This window comes from Oryzias latipes, chromosome 12 (assembly GCF_002234675.1).
Source record: "Oryzias latipes chromosome 12, ASM223467v1".
Taxonomy (NCBI): domain Eukaryota; kingdom Metazoa; phylum Chordata; class Actinopteri; order Beloniformes; family Adrianichthyidae; genus Oryzias; species Oryzias latipes.
Window position 1 is genome coordinate 28377664 of NC_019870.2, and position 21823 is coordinate 28399486.

General features: G+C 42.1%; 1 protein-coding gene across 1 annotated transcript in view; it reads left to right on the top strand.

Moving 5' to 3' along the window:
• The first annotated feature begins 506 nt into the window (after positions 1 to 506).
• atp8b1 (ATPase phospholipid transporting 8B1) overlaps positions 507 to 21823 on the top strand; it is a 39128-nt gene continuing 17811 nt past the window's right edge. The window contains exons 1-7 of the mRNA XM_011482116.3: positions 507 to 794; positions 19337 to 19513; positions 19640 to 19737; positions 20993 to 21106; positions 21183 to 21281; positions 21407 to 21468; positions 21544 to 21616. Of these exons, the coding sequence (XP_011480418.1) occupies positions 19354 to 19513; positions 19640 to 19737; positions 20993 to 21106; positions 21183 to 21281; positions 21407 to 21468; positions 21544 to 21616 (606 nt within the window). The 5' untranslated portion in view covers positions 507 to 794; positions 19337 to 19353. The remainder of the gene's footprint in view (positions 795 to 19336; positions 19514 to 19639; positions 19738 to 20992; positions 21107 to 21182; positions 21282 to 21406; positions 21469 to 21543; positions 21617 to 21823) is intronic.

Consider the following 21823-nt stretch of genomic DNA (forward strand, 5'->3'; position numbering starts at 1 on the left):
TATAAATGTTTGATCACTAATTTACTACACTTTAAATAAAATAATAATATTATTTTTGTGTTAAAATTCTGCTCTTTTCTTTGTTCAAAATGATGCTCGGTTGATGACCCCTTATTTAACTTCTATTGTACTTCTTCAGACTTTTGCTTCTCTATAAAGCTCTCTGATTGCCTCTCTGGATTAAAAAAAACAAAAACAAAAAAAAGGCAAAGCAAAACTTCAAAGTTATACATAAAAACAAGACAAAAAAATTAAAAATTAAAAGGTAAAAAATATTTAAGTTGCTATTGATTTTACAGAAAAGTGTACGTAAACACTATGTTTAAATCACTATTCTTACATTTCAGAAAAAAAAGTTTCTTAAATCAAAATAATGTTCCCCTGTTTTCCTGCTTTCAGCACAAAATATGGATGTTGTTCTGTTTTTCCTTGATGGGAGCATGTCCCCGCCCACAAAGCATCACCTGTTCAATCAAGAATTCAATTACGCCTTTACCTGGGCGGCACGTGACTGACCGCCTGCGCTGACTTCCGCAGGTAAAAAACCTCCCCCACCACGTCCCACAGCAGACGGTTACGCGCAGCCTCCGTGCTCTCGCAGCGGGACCGGTCCGGCAGGTTTCAGCGGTGGAGCTCAGGTGAGGCCACGGGAGAAGGGCGGGGAGCCGTGGCGCGAGAGCGGAGTCGGAGCGAACAGGAAGAAGAGGAGCAAAACATGGTGCGAAGGCACGGCGGCTCCAGGAAGCACTGAGAACACGGAGCGACGTTTCCCACCGACCCGCTGCGGAGACACGGTGAGTCCAGAGATGGAGATTAGGTCTCCAGGTGTTCGTCTACCTGGAGACGCACGTTCAGCTGCTCTATTTATTAGTGTTGTGGAAAACCTGCTGAATGGGAGGACTCAAACTCCCACCCCAGAGTTAATGTCAGACTCAGCTTTCCTCCTTATTTGTCCTTTTTTCCTCCACTTTTTATTGTTTGAAAGAAAACAGTTTGAACTCATTTGTTGGGCTCTTCCAAATATGGTTTTCATCATTATTCATCTAACTTCATATTTGGCTTCTTTCATCAAAACGTGTTTAAAAAAAAAAAAACAAAACTCTTTTTTTTTTTTTTTTGTTCCACTCTGGCCTTTTTCAAGCTAAAATGATTGTCGTTTTTCTTTTCCGTCATATCATCAGAATGAACATGCAGTTCTGCCACTACAGAAACCCCTTAAGGCCCGGCTTCCCTGCGTTAATGGTTGGATTGTTTTATGGCGGCGTTCTCCACAGAGAGTCCCACCACTGAATCTTTAGGGTGCATCCGAATTTTGAAACCAAACTAAGTAACTAACTTTCTCTTAGAGAAAATAAAAATCCGACCCAACAGCTGGAAAGATGTTCTGGCTGAGGAAGACGGCGAAGAGCAACAATGTCCTGCAGATTTGGACTGTGTGTGGAGAAAACCAAAACTCGGACACAAAAACATTTACTTCGAAGAAGGAATGGAACTAGCTGGTAACTGACTTTTGATTGTGGGACTTCCGGCAGATCGTCTGCATTCCTTTGTGTGTTTTTTGACCGTCACTGGAAGCTGCAATCCATATGGGTGTTCGGTTGAAACTGTGGCGGATCTCCCATTGATCGCAGCTTCTCATTGGGTGTTCCAGAGGCCCAGCTTCGCCATGAAAGGCTGATTTTTGCGATCGGCCTAATTGTTGCTGGAGATGATCTGGAGAGCAACGTAGATCCAGACTTTCCGGTCTGAGTGGAATCCTTAGTTTCTGACCTCTTCTGCAGTTGCAGCCATCCTTACAATCATTGTCATTTTCTGGACTCCTGAAACAAAGAAATGAGTTTTTCCAGTAAAATTTCAGAGCAATTCCATCATGAAGTGATGCGTTAAAAAAGAGTTTTTCCTGAAGGTTAGATATTTACTTTTTAAAAGTAAATAAAGTAAAGTAGAAGTAAAAGTAAAGTTGGGAATGTTCTTTTCTTTAGTAAATATTTAACTTATTTTGTCTCAGACTTTGTTTTAATCCAAGTTCTGTGAGGTATTTCTGTATGCTGACTTTCTTGGCTGTCTTCAAACAGTCACTGGGTTTGGGAGCCACATGAGGCATAAGAAGGGGAGTAGAATTTGGGGCACATAAGCTGTTCCACTGTCATTTCTGGAACCTCTGCGTTCATGACGGTTTCGCCAGCAGCAGCTGTTGTAAGTGGACACACTGGTCACTGCAGGGCGTGTGCCTCAAACTGCTGGCAGTGTTTAGCCATAAACCCAAAACAAAGCTCCTTCTCCAAGCCCAAGTCGGTTCAAGGCCCATTTGAATAGGTAAATGACTCCACATGGAAACCTCCACACTTTCAAGACGACACTGTTTGAATTGCGACTTGAAAGGCAAACAGAAGAAAGGGTGAAGTGAGGTGAAGACCTGTGCACGGATCTGTTTTTTTTTCTCCAGTGCTTTTCCATGTGGACCACCATTCACCACATGATCTTGAGGTGTTGGTCAGTGAGTTCACGGCTGCCTGTGCGGCTTCCTGCTGTGGGATGAACTCCAACGTGAGTTGGTTGGGATTTCTCATCCCTCTTTAACCTGAAGGCGTAGAAACAGGGGTCTCTCGCTGCGCACCAGAGGACGGGCTGCGACCAATGTCTCCTTTATCCTTTTTCAAAGTCCCTGAAGGGAGCCATCGTGTAGAAACAGTCTGAATCTTTAAGGCCAGGATTGTCACGATTGTTCACATCACTCCTGCATGTTTGCTCATTTCAAGTCCAAACAAATGTTACGTTCTTAACTTCTTTGATGCCTGAACGTATTTCCAGATATAAAAAACTACTTATGTTTTTGCTGTCAAGCAGAGGCTAAATTGAGGTAATTTTGGAGCCCAAGTGGCTGAATGCATATTTACATCAATATGTGTCAAAGGGTTTAGGAAGTATGTACAAGGATCAAACAAATTCTGTCCCAGTTTCACTCACACTATTGACTTCTGTATTTCTTGTACAAACAAGGGAAAAGTGACGTTATTGGCTCCTAATCCACACCTATTGACTGTATAAGAGAAGTGGCCTGAGCGAGTGACGCCACCCGTAGATAATGCCTTGCTTCCGGTTCCAACGACATAGTCAATTCAGTCGCCAATGTTCCGTGATATGGCCGTTGCCATGTTGGAACCAGACATCCTCAGTAAGTCGTGATGGTCCGAGTTGGCCTGACTCCACATTTCTACAGGGACCAGTCTCCCCAATCAGGAGTGAACATGTTGGAAAGCCACACCCCTTCCACTGGAAGCGGGGTCGGTAGAATCTAACATTCAAGGTGAGGCCACCTAGTACGTTTTTTTTTTTTTTTTTTTTTTTTTTTTTTTTTTTTTTTTTTTTTTTTTTTAAACCCAGTGTTTTTATTGAGTTTTACATTATACAAACACAATTACAGAGTTCTGTTAGTCTGAAAGACAAATTACTACACGAAGTGTTTATAATAAAGCTAAGGAAAGAAAAAGAAACAACAAAAAAAAAACCATACCATTCCCTGTCACTGCCACAGTCAAACCATCACTCCATCACGCATGACCTGTACTATATGCTACCACATGCAGCTAAGCTGCTGTAGGCTTGTATGACTAAAGAGCTGGAAATGTTCTCAAAAAGGGACCCCATAATTCTTCAAACATATCAGGAGACTTTTTGAGTGAACACCTAATTTTCTCCAGTTTTAAACAGGACATGATATCCTGTAGCCACTGTGAATAAGACGGGGGGGGGAGGTATCTTTCCATTTAAGCAGCATAGCACGTCGTGCCAGGAGTGATGCAAAGGCTATACAGTGTTTTTTGGCAGTACCTGAAACAGCTTGGTCCTCCACAACCCCTAAAATTGCTGTTAATGGATTTGGTTTTAAATTTGTGTTAAATACACGAGACATTGTGTCAAAAATTGTCCTCCAATATGCATTCAAATAAGGGCATGAAAAGAACATATGATACAGAGAGGCATCTGTAAGATTACATCTTGTACATAGTGGACTAACTGTGGGGCACATAGAAGCCAGCTTTAACCTGGAAATATGGACCCGATGTACCACCTTGAACTGAATTAGTTGGTGTCGAGCACAAAATGAAGATGAGTTTACCAGTTTAAGAGCAGAAACCCAAGTATCATCTGAGATAGCAAGGCCAATATCTTTTTCCCGAGCCATCTTAAATTTATCCACAGAGGAACATTTAAAGTTCAACATAATGTTATATAGTATAGAATTAAGACCCCTCCTGGATGGATCTAGTGAAAAAATCTTGTCAGTTATTTCTGTTTCTGTGGTAGTTGAGAATTGTGGTAGTTGAGAAACAAAGAAATGACGTACTTGAAGGTAACGAAAAAAATCTGAATTTAAAAGATCAAATTTCTCTTTCAGTTGAGCAAATGAGGAAAAGGTATCCTCTATAAGTAGATCTTTAAAGCGAATGATTGTTTTTGTTTTTTTAGGCATTTATTTGGACAGTTTATAACTTGAAGAACTTTCACTATGCCAAAAACATCACGGGGGAAAAAAGATGATCAAGATGAAGTTAAAAATCACATCCAGAATGGTTCTTCTGATGAACATAACTAAGAGCTGGTTATATCTCTACAGCAGTCTAAGGGATTCTGGTTTCTTCTTCTTCATCCAGTAATTCCTGTTTGGAACGCTGGGGGGAGGGGGCCACTCGTTCCAGTTTTTATATCCAGCCAATGATCCTTCCCCGTTGTCGTTCTCGCTTTTCAACCCCGACTTTCACGCCCTCCCCTTTATGCTCTGAAGGGAGGTTGGGGTAGGGCCAAGGGGGTACTTTGGGAGCAGCCAACAGTTTCTGGGTTCAATTTCTTTTTATGCATGAACCCCCCCCCCCCCCCAACCCTACCCCACCCCTGCTGTTTTTCATGCAGGTTTTCTGTCTGATATAATTGTAAAACTAGAAGGAGCTGCTTTTCTAGAAAAACATGCAAGTTGAGAAGGCTGTATTGCTGAATGAAAATAAAATTTGAAGGGTAATAATTGGCTAAATAAATGAAAAAATGATGAAAGTTGATCATAAATAAAGTGAAAACAGCACAATGACAAACAAGAGATTTTTAATTAAAAAATGCCAGAGCCAGGTATCGAACCAGCGAGCTTCTGCTCAAAGGATTCCCCATTTATTTCAATGGAGGCAGAAATCCTGGAATATCTGGAAAAGTTCAAGGATTTGAAGGACCAAAAGTCACAGCTGGAAAAGGCAGAAAGAGCTGAACATTTGAATAGTTGAATGGTTGAAATAGATGAAAAACTGTAGGAGTCAAGCGCCAAAAAATGGTGGAAGATACTAGAACAGGGCTCAGCAACCTGAACGTCTCAAAGAGCCATTTGGATCAGTTTCCCACAGAAATGAAAGCACAGGGAGCCGCAACACTAGGGGTGTTAGAAAAAATATTGTTTCGCCTAAATATCGCGATAGTTCATTTGGCAATACTTGTATTGATTCCAAATGCTGTCAGGATATTTATTTATTTATCAGCGTGGTGTTTCCTTTGAGCTTTTGTCCATTTTCCACAAACTTGAATAGACTTTTCTGTCTGTCAAACACCCAGAGTTAAGATGAGATGATGGAAACAAACTCACTTTGATCCAGACTCCTTTCTATTTTTTTCTTTTAAATCCATTAAACCCAATAAAGTATATTAATTTTACGGGTGACAACTATTTTTTTATTAGAAAGCAGCTGAATCATAAGATGAGTGTAAGCCCCGCCCCCGCCTCTCTACCTGGCCACACCTCTGCTGCTCCACCGACTGTCCTTTTTGAAGAACTTTCCATCCATCCCATAACAGACCCTGGTCAACGTTCACAGCTGCAGACGCGCTCCCGCCGCACGTTTACGCTGCTCTTTTCCTCCTGTCCGCTCGCCCTACCTGATGGTGTTAAAGGCACCCCGACAATCTTAGAACATGATGGTTATTTCACAAAAACACAGAGACCTGCAGCTCAGGGAGGAAAGAGCCGCATGCGGCTCCGGAGCCGCCGGTTGCCGACCCCTGTACTAGAATAAAGAAAGAGAAACAAAAAAAAAAATGGGTTGAAGGATTTATAGCATTAAACCAATTACTAGTCATTGATTACTTGCTGATATCTAGAGAGCTTTCAACTGAACGGCTGTCCTTTGCCAAGATGTGAAGTCATGGCTCACATGTACTTGGAGAACAACTCATGCAAATCTGTAGTCAAATGGTTTCTATGTGGAGCCTGAAGTTGGTGTGTGTGTGTGTGTTAAGTGTGTTGCTTGTAAATAGAACCCGAATAGTTCACTGTTTTGTGGATTTGCTCAGTCAGTGTGGGACCTCACAGCCGCTGTGTCTCTGTGGACGGACCGCCGCTGTGTTGATGGATTCATTGTCTGGACTCCTGCTGTGAGTCGAAACCCACAGAAGACCTAAATCCTCATTAAGCTGAGTCACAGAGCAAAGGCATTTAACAGACATCCATTCACTCTGTTCTTGACTCCGTCTGCTTTAAAGCAAAAACATTTTCCTTTAAACTCCTTGAAAAACAAATGCATGGAGAGAAGAAGAGCAGGTGCAGCAAATGGCATATTATTCTGGGCCTGATTGATATTCTGGTTAAATTTGACGTAAACTGAGTTTTATTTGTTTTGTTTAAAGTCTGTTTTAGCGTGACACAGGCGCTGGGAACGGAGCAGCTTGTACTTTTCCAGGATATCTTGTAGTTTTCCGAGGATTGACTGGATCTGGCCGTTTCTGTCTTTCTCCTCCACTTGTGCTGCAGAGACGCTAGGAGGGATGAAATGGACTTGGAGCAGCGGTTTTGTTCCTTCAAATATAAATAACCACGATTTCAATTCTTTTAAAACAGAAAATGGAACGTGTATTTTTTTTATGAATACAGCTTTTGTCGTGCAAATCCAGAGTCTAATACTCACGATTCCACTCGTTTGCTTTAACATCATTCAGGGACTTGAGTGGTTTACGTTCTCTAGTCGCTGAAGAGCATCGAAGCTGCAGGAGTAACCAAAAACTCATCGCAAGATTATCATTTAAAGACAAATTTTTGATCTGAAACCTTTCAGATTGCCTCAATTGCAGCAGTCCACCCCAAAAACACACCAGAACAGCAGCTGTGCTTGTGTTTCAAAGACTACGGTGCACATAAATATGTGGAAAAGATCTGGTGCAGAAGAGACGTCCATATTTATGTTGGCTGGACTGAGTCTGCGGTTCCACAGCGCTTTTTCTGCACCCTTCTATCTCACCTGTGAGGGCAAGTGCTGCACCCCCACCCTCGGCTCGGGTTTCGCTTTCGTCACATCTCTTCGGCTCTGTTAACCCCGCCTCCTACTTCTTCTTTCCTGTTGCCATGGAGATGCTCCAAGCCAGTCACCAGAACTTGTTTGCTGCTGCTGCTGCTTCACAGCCTCCTGATGGTTTGTTGCTCAGATGTTGGCAAAGACGTTTTCTGCAGCGACTAACATTTCTCCTCTTTGTTAAATCCTGAAGCTGGCTAAGAAAAAGACGAGTATGAGTGTTTTCTGTGTCCTTGGGGGGCATTGTTTAGTCTGGCCGCCCCATCAGCTTCTGCGTGGGGTCCTTTGAGGTGGGGTTCTGTGGAGGTGGGGTCCTGTAGTTCCGCTCTGTTTCTAAAAGGCCACGTTTTAATGTAACGAGTTATTTTTGTTGAAGCAGATGAGTTCAGGTCTCAGGTTTCACACCAGCCTCATTCAGATGCCTGCATTGTCGGCCGACTTTAGTTACCCATTTGAGTTTTTGTTTATTTACCGGTGTTTGAATTAGGACGGTGCATATTAACGCTTCAGCAGCTGCTTCAACATAAATATGCCAAAGGAGCTAAATTCCATGACAATAGCACAATATTAGTGATAAAGATATTTACAAAGGCTATTTACAATAAAAACGAGTCTAAAGAACCCAAGAAAAAACATCAATTATTGTATTAAAAAAAATGAGTTTTTTTTTTTGTTCTTTGTAATTTTAATAAAAACAACCTGTACTTTTTTTTTTTTTTAATACTAACAAGGTGTTAAACAAGTTTTTCTCCAGAATAGTCTTGTTAAATTAAGGCTTGCATGCCTTCAGTAATGACAGGTTTGTAGGTTTGACGGAGGCTTTATGTGATTTATTCCAGAACATGTTTTCCTTTGGTGTGGTGATGTTTGAAATCATCTTGACTAGGGCTGCACGATATGAAGAAAACTCGCGATATGCGATATCAGTGATTAATATTGCGATGACAATATAATTTGCGGTTAATAAACAATTAGCAAAACAACCAAAAATATTATTCCCATTCCATCACAACAGCTTAAAAATTATACTACAAATGACCCTTGTTGACGTAGGAGGCGAACATACAACATAATAGGGCGCCATCCGATTATTTAACGTGAAGGGGTCCATCTGATTGGTCAAATGCAGAAAGGGATTCTTTCAATCCATTAAACACTTCAAGCTGCTATAAGATTGTTTGGCCACATCTAAGGTAACCATTTATTGCAAATTTGCTGTCTTTTGCGATATGCATATTGCACAGCTTGATATTGCGATAACGATAAATTTGCGGTATATTGTGCAGGCCTAATCTTGACAGTGGTTTGTTATTTTAAAACGCTCTTGTTTTAGTGGTCCTCCAGCCTGTCTTTGCTGAAGTTTCTCTCAGTAAATGTTGCATGGAGAAATCTGCAAAACAAACTCATTTGTCTGCGGATCATCGGGACACATGCAGGAGTGCAAAGCAGTTTAAAGGAGCCGGTTCTTTTTTTTTTTAAAAATCTCTTAAGTGGTCTAACGCAGCTAAATGTGCACTCAGAACCAGAAAAAAATACTTTTAATGAGTACATTTTCCTTTGACTCTTTCCTACTGATTTGAGAATATGGAAACTGAAGGAAAATGTGTTTAAACACAAAACGGATCACTTTACTGGACTCTGAATCAAGCTAAACTCTTACAATTGAGAACAGTCACTTAAACAACAATTCTACCTTCATTAAAGTAATTATTTTTGTCATTAAGAACCTGTTGATTCTTCCGATTTCTGGACTGTGATGAAACCAGACACTTTTTCAATAATCATTCCCTTCATCAGAGTTTCCACCATCTGAACACAGACATGGAAGATTCTCCCAAAGGTTCTCTCCACGTCTACTGCTGAAGTTCTCATTGGCGTTTGGTTCTTTCCAGGACCAACAAGGTTCAAGTCTGGAAGGTTCCCATCTTGTTCTTTGTCCTGAGTTCTGGCAGAACCTGGAATATGTTCTGGATCCTGTTCTTGTTGGAGGATGGACCTCTAAATAACTGGACTCAAACACCACGATGCTGCAGAATGCCGTGGTAGATGTTTGTTCAGGGAGACTTTCAGTCTGCTCAATAGCCTGGAGCCAGAAAAATGGCCCCATACCATCACACTTCCTCCTCTGTTTGTCACCACCTTTCACCTGGTTCATTTGTGCCTTAAGTCCTCCTTCCAGTCTTCAGTAGTCTCAAGTATTTCCTGGTCCAGAGGAATCTCTTGAATTTTATTTTTATTCTGATGTCTTTTTAGTGAGTCTTGTTGCAACTTGTCCCGTTAGCCTGCAGACGTTTTCTCTTGAAATTGAAACTCACATCTAGTTTCCAAACATTTGTAATGCTAAAATAATCTATTCTTTTTGCCATCAGTATTTTTCCAGTGGTCTAAACCCCCTTATAGTACATAAAGCAGACACTGTTTGTTCTGCCTCTAGTTGTTTTAGAAACGGTTCCTTTTTTTCCAAATCATCTTTAACTTCATTTGTTTTTATTCTATTTCTTCTTAATGAGATTTCTTGCCACGAAATTCATTTTTTTAAATTACTCTGCAGACAGAAATAGCTTTGAAATGGACTTGACTTGTGTCAATCACAAAAGTGAGGGTAAAATAGAGATGAGCTTGACTGTTTAAATTTCCCATCCAGCACTTTGTGCTCTCGATCATGTGACGGCTGGCCTGCCAATCAGGCCGCTGAGTTGAGTTTTGATGCTTAAGCCGCTTCACTTAGTTTTAATGGACTCACTGCTGCACCTCAGTCATGGCTGCTACGATGGTTTTCTCTGTTGTTACTGAATCGGCATCATCCAGCCACGCCCTCTGGCTGCAACGTCATCGGACTTGTTTGTGCATTCTTGATAGCAGAGATGAATCGTTGCTATTGTCACGGCGCACCAGCACAGATCTGTGTGGGGCTCTAACTTGATCGCAGGATTTGTTTTCCTCTTTTAATTGTTTAACTTATGGGGCAGTTTCTTGAATTGGACTCCTCGTTTTCAGTGTTAAACATGCATTTCTGTGTATCTGTGGACTTGAACATGCATGCATGTCTGGACAGGCTCAGGTGTGGGGCCTTTGTGTGGCTGTTGTACTAAGTTACAAAATGGTGTGTGTGTGTGTGTGTGTGTGTGTGTGTGTGTGGCAAAAGCATGAAAACGCACCACATTCTGTGTGAGGAAAACATGGGTGTGTCTTGTTTTTCCAGAAGCACGCCCAGACTGAGATGTAGGGTTTGACGGGGCTCAAAATTCAAATTAAAAAATCAATTCAAACCCCTTTATTTAGCTTTTTTCTGCTGATAACCACATAAACATAGCTCACACTTTTTATTTATTTATTTTTTTACAAATAATTTGAATAATAAATCTTTATGTAGGTATAAATGAAAACATAAGTTTAAATTCTGAAACGCTTTGATATGCCAGATTAATACTTAAGCTTCACAAATGGCAGCACAAGTTTAGAAAAACCACAATATTGGCTGTGATTTGGTAATATCTTAACATAACACCTGCATGATTGTACATGCAAACTTGTAGTTTTTTGAACAGAAGTCATAAACAAAAGGATTCCTGATGTCACCCATGAAAGTAAAGCCTCAAGTGGGACGGATGAGCGTGACTCCGCCCACCTCAACAAAGTTTCGGCAATTCTTGAGTGGGACAAAGTAACGGTTTTAAATCCAACAATGGTTCCCCTTTCTTTAACCATGAAACCCCCCTTGTCTAGATGTTTACTAGGCTACTACGCGGGGATTGTTCCATGAAAAAACCCGTGATAGGAGAAATACCCAGAGTAGGATTAGATTTTTAAATTCAAGGCTGTGAAACTTCTCACTACACACTTGATCTGCTTTTCTCAGACAGACATGAACATTTTCACACTTTTCACTTTTGTTTTAAACTGTCAAAGTTCAAAACTCATTGGAAAACTGAATGAAAACATAGATCTGAGCACGAGGAGTTATTACACGTGCAGTGACACGTACAGTAGACGTGGCACAAAAGAGATGGGCGGGATCCTCAGCCAATCGGGACACAGAGCACAGTGCACCTAAAAAAAGTTGTGCTAAAAATAAATCTGCGAGACCGCGAAATGGTGAACAGCCATTAACGAGGTGATTCCTGCCATTGAGGTGGAAAACTGGACCTTTAAACATGGACTCTAGTGGTCATTTGTGGTAGTGCAACAATAAGGTTGGTACCTGTTCAGTCAGAGAAAAGATCTCCAGTTTTTCAACAATAGTTATTGTCTCTTAACACCTGGTTCTTAAAGCCTTTACGGTTTCTATGAATAGATTTCTACATTTTTTTTGTTTTAAATCAAATGAGGCTGAAACGTGATTGACGTGTCGAATCCAAGCTCTACAATGGCTTCATGGGTGTGTTTTAGACGCCATAGACTGGTCTGGCTTCAGTGGTTCAGTGCTTGATGGAGACAAAAGCACAGCTTTTAACAATTGGTTAAAAATATTTGTTCTGTGACGTAGAGCGGGCCTTTTACCGCCCACTCAATAGCAGAGTAATTACAAGTTTGACTGGTTGTTCAGACACTCTGTCTTAGAAATCAAATACCAGCTCATTATTTTACTTCTAGTACTTTTTATTTAGTTTTATCCGTATTTTGTTGCTATAATAGACTTAAAAAACACAGGGGTTTGTATAAATGTGGTTAAATATTCTTCTGTTTAGTGGATTGTGCTGGTTGACACGGTTTAAAATATAGTTAAAAAATGTAATATTTAAAATGGTCTCAGAAAAAACATCATTATTGTTGGATAAATTAGAGTTTTCTTGATAAATTGCCACAATCTTTTCTGTATTTATGAAAAAGACTTTGGATTTATGCATAATAAAATCTGCTGTTAAAATCATGTGTTCGGTATGTTTTTGTCACTCAATCAACCCCACAATAAAGGGTGGGGGGGCAAATTTATTATTGTGTACAATATTAGGTTTATTTGAAATTGGTTTATTTACAGAGCTTTAGGCTCTGGCTCAAACTTGGTTCGCTGATTCCTAATCACAAATCTTTTGGCCGAACCCTTTGAAGTCTGTTCAGGGCTCCAGACTGCGAGCAATTGGTCGCATTTTGCGACCAAAATTTGAGAGTGTGCGACTGAATTTTACATCCAGTCGCACATGCGCGACCAGTAAATTTGCCTCCCCCACCCTTCGTATTTTTTATACACCAAACGTGGAAGGGGCACGTCAATGATCAATGAAATAATCAATGAGACTCAAGTCCACACGGACGCAGGCAGGCACACACACTCGCGCACATACTCATGAAACGCGAGCACGTACACTCTCGCGTGATACCTGTCTGTGAGGCGGCCACTGCGTGTGAGAAGAATAGGGAAAGCCACTGTGAGTGGCTAAAATGCGTGGAGGGGGCGGGGCCTAGAGATAATCGAGCGCGCGTAAACATCTGTGGGAAGGAAACTGAGACAAATATCACAACCTGATATGTGCGTCTGAACTATGGGTAAGCGAACTATTGATTCGTTCTTCCGACCTGCGGCTAGTGTACCAGTGCCAGAGTGTACAGCAGGGGTCTCAAACTCGCGGCCGCAGGCTATTTGCGGCCCCCAAGATGATATTTTGCGGTCCCCGCCTTAATATGAAGGTTTAATGTTACTGCAGCCCGGCAGTTTGTATGAATGACACTTTTTCATTGTCGTGCACGGAGATGACAACCAATCACAGTGGGGTATATGACTCTTGGGGGCGTGACAATGACGGGGTTTGAAAGCAGGAAACCTGACAGCCCCCTCCCTCCCCGGACCACATGAAGGAGTTCCTTACTTTCCTTTTGAACGTATCTTTTCGCTCGTAATTTTTTACATACATGCAGTCCGTGCTGAACTTTTCTCTGGGCCGCACAGACCCGGAGGAAGGTTTGGGTTTTGGTTACGGTTACGGCGGCGCATCAAAGGGTTATGCACGGCCGTTACGGCAGCACACCGCTCCCGTCCCGCGGGAGTCGGGTCAGCTGAGGAGAATAAATGTCCCACACCTACATGCGTGACAGCTAACGGGGCTTGAACTTTAAACACGTGCGGGCAAAAACAACATTAGTTTTAGACACACTGAAAATACGTGGGGAAAATGCAACGATAGACGTGTTTGAGATGAACCGGCACCTCGCCTGGATCGTTGGGGACACCAGGCGGGGGGGCTGAGAGATGAAGGCGAATCTGCAGCAAGACTGAAGGACAACAGTTGGAGTTGTCCTTAATATTCAATTTAGTTTTAATATTCTTCTCCCCCTTAGTATGATCTGTGTTATTATATATTTTATGATTATTTTAATGTTTTGTGATGTATGTAGCCTTTTTTAATGAATTGGTATTTTAAATTATTTTAATTAATCACTCCACTACAAAAACCATCAGGACACATGTCCCATAATGCATTGTTTTTTAGTCTCTAGTTTCCAGCTGTGTCCGGGTAGGTTTGCCCCTTGCTCCCACCCCTTTCTCGCGATATTTTTGTGATGATTGACAGTTGATGTTGGAGCAAAAACAAAAATATGTCTCACACCAGGTGATCTGCGCAGCGTTGAGTCCACCTGGGTGATCTCAAACACGCTTGTTGTGCATCTTGGCTGCACCTATTTGGTGTCACAAAGATAAATTTCCATCAGTTTTCTTTACTTATTTGTACTGTCATGACAGCGATGCTGCTGTCAGTTTACCTTCTTGTTGCATCTTCAAAAGTGCAGAATAAAATGTGACACTGCATTTGAAACAGCACATTGTAATTTCTGCATCTATTAATTCAATTCAATTCAATTCAATTTTATTTGTATAGCCCAAAATCACTACAACAGTCGTCTCGATGGGCTTCGAAGTAAAACATGAAATCAAAAGGATCACGAATACAAAGAGTTCAATAGAAAAATACTAAAATGAACTAACAAACTGACTAAGCTATACTGGCATCCCTGCCCTTAGACCCCCCTTCGCGGTAAGGAAAAACTCCCAAAAAAACCGGATTCCGGAAAAAACGAAGAAACCTCAGGGGTGCCCACATGAAGGAGGGATCCTCCCCCAGGACGGACAGGCGATTTACCAGAAATCTTAGAGAAGAATTAACTTATCTAAATCTACAACTACATATATAAAAGTCCAGCAGACGAGCTTCATCCAGCCGTGGTTGTGGGGACAGTCAAAGGCGCGAGTCGAACCGGAGACAGGAACCACAGCCAGGTGTAGGAGCAGGAGCAGAGACGAGGTACTCGGTCAGGTACAGAGCAGAGACGAGCCAGAGATGAGCCAGAGACAGGAACCACAGCCAGGTGTAGGAGTGGAGCAAAGGCGAGGTAAACGGTCAGGAACTGGAGCACGGATGAGCCAACTGGAGTCTGGAAGCACTCCCACTCCCCAGGAGGGGAGAGGAAAAGAGGGACAATACATGAATCGCACTGCACCAAACAGAGGCATGGAGAACTAAATGATAAATTATGATCAAGAATAGAGGAGAGGAAGGGTAGAAGTAAAAAAGGAAAGAGGACAGAACCCCAGTGTACCATAGTTACCCCAGCTTCAACTTCTAGCAGCCTTTTAAAAGAAATAGTTATTATTAAGTTTAATTTAAACAAACTAACATTAAGTTAAATAATCTCTGAATACTAACTAGTCTGACAATAAGCCTGTCCAAAGAGGAATGTTTTCAGTCTAGCTTTGAATGTAGAAACTGAGTCGGCCTCTCTTATATGAGCTGGGAGTTTATTCCATAAGACAGGGGCTTGGTGGCTAAACGCTCTACCTCTAACCGTACTTTTACCAATTCTAGGAACCACAAGCAGTCCTGCATTTTGCGAGCGAAGTGTTCTGATTGGTTGGTAAGGGACTATGAGGTCCTTAATATAGGACGGGGCCATTCCATGTAAGGCCTTATAGGTTAACAGGAGGATCTTGAACTTAATTCTAGAATCAGCTGGGAGCCAATGGAGCGAAACTAACACAGGAGTGATGTGATCTCTTCTGCTGGTTCCAGCTAACAATCTAGCAGCTGCGTTCTGAACAAGCTGGAGACTTCTTAAGGAACTCTTAGGACACGCTGCTAACGAGGAGTTACAGTAATCCAGTCTAGACGTAACAAATGCATGGATGAGTTTTTCAGCATCACTCTTAGAAAGTATATTTCTGATCTTAGCAATATTCCGCAGGTGAAAAAAGGCAGTTCTACACGCCTGAGATATATGAGCCTTAAATGATAAATCCTGGTCAAGTAAAACCCCAAGGTTTCTAACTGTGGAATTGGGGGCTATACTTATACCATCCAGGGAGACTATCTGAGCAGACAGAGTATCTCTGAGGTTTTTAGGACCAAGTATAATGACCTCAGTTTTTTCTGGGTTCAAGAGGAGGTAATTAATTGTCATCCAGGTCTTGATGTCTCTGATGCAGGCGTTCAGTTTCTCTATCTGGTCATTCCGGTCAGGCTTCATGGATAAATACAACTGCGTATCGTCGGCATAACAATGAAAATTAATGCTGTGTTTCCTGATTATGTTTCCTAGGGGTAACATATAAAGCGTAAACAGGATCGGTCCCAAGACTGAGCCCTGTGGGACTCCATAGTTGACTCGAGTGCACTGAGAGGAATGGCCATTTACATTAACGAACTGATACCTATCAGACAGATAGGATTTAAACCACTGGAGAGCAGATCCTCTGATCCCTATGTCCTGCTCTAATCTATGGAGTAAAATACCGTGGTCGATAGTGTCAAAGGCAGCACTGAGGTCCAACAGGACCAGAATAGAAAGTAGTCCCTTTTCTGAGGCCAATAACAAGTCATTAGAGACTCTAACTAGAGCAGTTTCCGTACTGTGGTGGGGTCTAAACCCCGACTGAAAGTCTTCAAAGTGGCTGTTGTCCTGTAGGTGGCAGTAAAGCTGCTTAACTACAACTCTTTCTAGGATTTTAGAAATAAAGGGCAGGTTTGATATCGGTCTATAGTTGGCCAAGATGCTAGGATCCAAACTGGGCTTTTTCAGAAGAGGTTTAACAACTGCATATTTAAAAGACTGTGGCACGTAACCCGTTTCCAGAGAGGTATTTATCATTGTTAATGTGGGATCATTAATTAGGGGAAAAGTTTCTTTAAAAAGTCTAGTGGGAATTGGGTCTAACAGACACGTTGAGGATTTGGAGGACGTAATAATTGATGTTATTTCCGCTTGATCCACAGCAGTGAAGCAGTCTAATGTTACAGAGGTTTCTATGGATGCCTCCATTTCTACCGCTTCAGCCTGTTCTGGGCTGATAGTAGGAATAACTTGATTTAACTTATGTCTAATATTTGAGATTTTACTATCGAAAAATGTAAGAAAATCATCAGAGCTGAGAGAAACAGGAACATGTGGTTCTACTGAGCTCTGACTGTGAGTTAATTTAGCAATAGTGCTAAAAAGAAATCTTGGATTGTTTCCATTCTCTGATATTAAGGTTGAATAGTACTGGCTTCTAGCTCTACGCAGAGCTTTTTTATAATTTAATAGGCTATGTTTCCAGATATCCAGAGACTGCTCTGAACCGGAGCGGCGCCATTCTCTTTCCAACTTACGGGTTTCTTGTTTAAGAGAACGAGTTTCAGCGTTAAACCACGGTGCTACTCGGTTTTGTCTGACGAACTTAGGTTTCAAGGGGGCAACAACATCGAGTGTACTCCTGAGGGCTTGTAAGGCATCATTAACAAAGTGGTCATTTATATTAGGACTGATAATATGGGAGCTGGTCTCAGAGTATTTTCTCAGAATATCACTAAGTACTGGCTGAACTGTGTGTTTAAACTCAGACACAGAACGGTCAGTTAAGATTCTTCTAAGCTGTTTCTTATTCACTGGGGCAGAAGGATGTTCCAGTGTAAACTGGAAGGTAATCAGAAAGTGATCAGAAATGATGGGGTTAAAAGGAAGGACACTCAGCTGGCTGATCTCTATCCCATGGGTTAGAACAAGGTCCAGGGTGTGCTTATGACAGTGAGTGGGTTCATTCACACTTTGGGTGAAACCAACATCATCTAATAAAGCTGCAAAAGCCTTTCCTAGGCAGTCACTGGGGTCATCAACATGAATATTAAAATCCCCTAATATTATAATTTGATCAGAATCTAAGACAATAGTCGATAGGAAGTCGGAAAACTCAGTTAAAAATTCTGAATATGGGCCGGGGGGGCGATAAATAATTATGAGTAAAACAGGTTTTCGAGTTTTCCTGTTTGGGTGACTTAAAGACAATATGATGCTTTCAAATGAATCATAAGCATTTTTAACTTTAGGGCTGAGAAGTAAGCTAGACTGTGATATTACTGCCAAACCACCTCCTTTCCCTGAAATCCTGGATTTCTGATAGTTAGCATAAGTGTGTGTGGGGGGGGGGGGTTGCTTCATTCAATCTAACATAGTCATCCTGATGGAGCCAAGTTTCTGTTAAGGCTAAAAGACTAAGATTGTTATCAGTAATTAACTCGTTGACTAAGAGGGACTTGGAGGAAATGGATCGAATGTTTAATAAACCGCATTTAATGACATCATAATTCTGCTTGTGAGAACTGCTGTCTGTCACTGTAAGGTTTCTATGACGCGCTCCTTTCATTTGTCTTTGAGCACATAAGCTAAAGCTAGGACCTGCTTGACTTTCCCTGCATGGGTTTTGCACCGGCACTAACCCTAAGGGAGGCTCAGAGGAGCGTTTTACACTGCTGCTCTGCGCCCGGGTCTCGTCTCTGGATTGTCAGGTTAACAGACTAAGGCTAGCAGAAATGTTTCTAGAAAGAAGAGCGGCACCGTCCCGGGTGGGATGGACGCCGTCTCTCCGCATGAGACCGGGCTTCCCCCAAAACGCGCTCCAGTTATCCACAAAACCAACGCCGTTTTCTGGGCACCATCTAGAAAGCCAGCGGTTAAATGATGAAAAGCGGCTGTACATTTCATCATTGACTATTATTAAAGTATTTATTAGTAATACAGTGGAAATTAGTAGATTTGGTTAGAATGTTGATTTACGGTATGCGCCCCTAAATTTTCTGGTTGCGCCCCTAAATTTTTCAGTTAGGGGCCACTGTGCTCCTAGTGAAAAAAGTTAGTCTGGAGCCCTGTCTGTTTCTGCTCTGCCTGTCGAGTTTTGTCTTTTCATTTTTTGTGTTTTTTTTTTTTTTTTTTTTTTTAAAAGAAACCCCAGTGAGACGTCATGCCTCCTTTTCTCAGCATGTCTGTTGTTTCTCTTCACTTTAACTTCTGAAGTGATGAGTCACAGTTGAGTTCATGCAAACTCGCACAGAAGGTGCTGTTCATCAGGAAGGTGTGGTCCTGTTCCTCAGACTCATGAAAAGGCCTTTATGGGTTCTTGCGTGGCGCTTGAACCAGCAGCTTTTACAGCCTCCCGCCTCAAGGCAGGAGCTTTCAGGAAGGTCCAAGATGACAGACCTGGTTGGGTCTGTCGCTCTGCTCAGCGTCGACGATCCTGTTGACTGAAAAGAGCAGAGCGTGCTCATTGTCGAAGCAAATTTCAAAATCCTAGAAAACCTTTTAGTTCTGGCAGCCTTCAGGTCTGCTGAACCACCAGCTGGAGACAAACCTGTCTGACATTTCTGACATTCCTCTGCACCCATGTTCCTAACTTTTGATTTGCATGCAGATTAGGGAGATTCTTTTTTTAAATGCAAAGACATTATCCTTTCCAAACCCGTTTAACCTGATGTAAATTCCACAGGATTTTTTTGTTTTTTGTGTGTTTAAGAAAACTAAACCGGGTTGGGCATTCCCTCCTGTCCCTTAAGGAACGGGTTTCCTCTTTTTACTTCTCAGTTAGGATGTTGTTTTCTCTTCTAAAGTTTCATAAAGTCTAACGTAAGTCCAGATTTATGCTGTCACTCTTTTGCTCCTGTCCATCTGTCAATTTTCCTGACACTTTAAAATCCAGCCATTCTTTTTTCTTTGTACCAGCAGTCCTGTAGGGTGATGGTAAGCTTTTAAAAACGTTTCTCCCCCCCCCCCCCCCCCCCCAGAAACTTGAGGTGCTAAGATGAGCCGGCCGCGAGCAGACTCGGAGGGCTCCATGCGGCCTGATGATGAGGTCATGCCTTACAGTGACGACGAAACGGATGATGAACTGGACACCTCTGAGAGTGAAGCCGAAGGGGAGCCAGAAGTCACTCAGGCCCACGTGGAAGCGAGCGTCCCCGGTGTGTAAAAAAACAATCCAAACTAAAGAAATGTCCTTGAAGGGCAGGCAGGTGTAACTGGTGTCCTAAAGCAGTGAAATTCCCATTCTTCTTTTTGCTTTTAAAATTGAATGTATTATTTTTCAGACGTTAACTGGAAGGTGAAAGCCAATGATCGGCCTTATCACCAGCAGCCTCAGTTTCAGAAAAAAGTCTTCCTGTGCATCAAGAAGAGCAGATACGCTGTAAGTCGAGCAGTTCACAGCTGCCATGTGATGCTGATGTCAATTCAAACGCCATTCTTTGCATACACAGTGAAACGCTGCATGGACATTCCCTCTTTTACAGGGAAACTTGTTTATTTACATGTTCAAATTATCCAATCAGGAAAGGCAAACAAAGACAGACCGCCGCAGCTTGCATGATTCTTTTTTGTTTTGGCCCTTTTGTGGACGTAGAAAATGATCCTCGACATGTGAGGGTGTCCCTAGCCGAGGGACCTGGCCTGGCTAGCATCAACGGTCTGTGAACATGAGCGTTTGTGTCTAACGCAAACTGTTGTCAGTCTTTGTAAAGACTGAAACCTGATCTTCCTGCCAGGCAGACAAAGGAAGCGCCACTGGGAGAGCAGACCGGGTTAGAAACACGTCGACACATTGGAATCTGGTCAGAGTTCAGCTGAGATGGAGGGTTTTCAAGGGTCCTTCAGGTTCAACCTCTGAAAAAGACCAACTAAAGCTTAGAGGAAAGTGAAATCTGCCAGTACAAACTGTACCGTCAGTGAAACAGGAAGTTAAACTGCCCAAATTGTTAAAGAAAAGCAGATCCTGAAAAAAAAAAACGGTTTGACAAATACACAGATCATGCCGTCGTTATGTGCATGGGGGTTAAATTTCAATCCCTGGGGTGCAAAAGTTTTTGTCTCATCTTGATTGACCATATATGTCGACCTCAGATGTGTTGTCATTACCATAAAACTGGGTAAATGAAAAGCAAAGATACGTTTTTTTTTTGAGGAAACAAGTCAAACGGAAAAAGTGCCTCTGTGTGGGGGCAAAGTAATTAGCTAAAACACAAGTCGATTGGTTTGACACCTGCGGTCAACTCTCATTGACAGATTCTGTCAATCAAAAAGTGACAGGACCAGGCAGACAAATTGGAAAAAGATCCTCAAAGATTCGGGATGAAGAAAAGAAAAAAAAGAAACTGGGAAGCATCAGTCTGGTCATTTTTGAAGCCATCTCTGCAGCTTTGGGATTCCAGAGAACCACAGAAGGATAGTCCATTCCAAATGAACCTTCCCAGGAGTCAGAATTGAAGTCGTCTTCTATTGAATGATGAGAGCCAACCAAGGTGTTCATATGAGCAAATGAGGGCAGCGAGAAACAAAATGACAACGATTGTTGGAGATGGCATCCAGGGAATATAAACAATTAAAATAAAAAATAGGCAGCAATAATAACGGTTGGACTGTTGGTGTCTTTGCATTTTTTTCTGCAGGGAAATGCCATCAAGACGTACAAGTACAACGTCCTGACCTTCATCCCTCTCAACCTGTACGAACAGTTCAAAAGAGCTGCCAACCTTTACTTCTTGGCTCTGCTCATCCTACAGGTACATCTAAAGCATGGACCCGCTGTCTGTGTTTGCAGTGCAGAGAAGTCATTTTTATTTATTTATTTTTATTAAGATCATTCCACAAATTACCACTCTGCCTTGGTACACCACTCTAATTCCTTTGGTCGTGGTCTTGGGGATCACGGCCATCAAAGACCTGGTGGATGATCTGGTAAGGCGTCATTGTGATGACGGAATCCTTTTTTTCTGAGTTGCTTTGTCGTCGCAAGAGTTTGAGTTTTGTGTGTTTTAGCACTGCAAGTATCGCAGTGTTTTATGGAAATGTTTGCCCTGCAGGCGCGCCATCGAATGGACAAGGAAATCAACAACAGGAAATGCGAGGTGCTGTTGAACGGCAGGTAGGAACCACCAAACTGAACTTCCTGCTGCCAAACGCACAAGAGGCCCAAACTGACGCTCTCTTTCTGCTGCAGCTTCCAAGACTCCAGATGGAGGCAGATTCAAGTCGGGGATGTGGTTCGGCTCAAGAAGAACGATTTTATTCCGGTATCACTTTTTCTAATCCATCCAGTGCGACCATGACGAGTAACTCCCTTCTAAGAGGAATAACTGACAGCAGTCAGACAGCGAGGCTGATGAAGTTAATATTTCAGCGTTAGAAACCTCTGAGCAGAAAGAGGAAAAGTTATTTGCGTTTTTCCTCTTTTCAGTTAGTGCTGCTCATTAAGAAATTCGGAGAGAAGAAAAACCTTT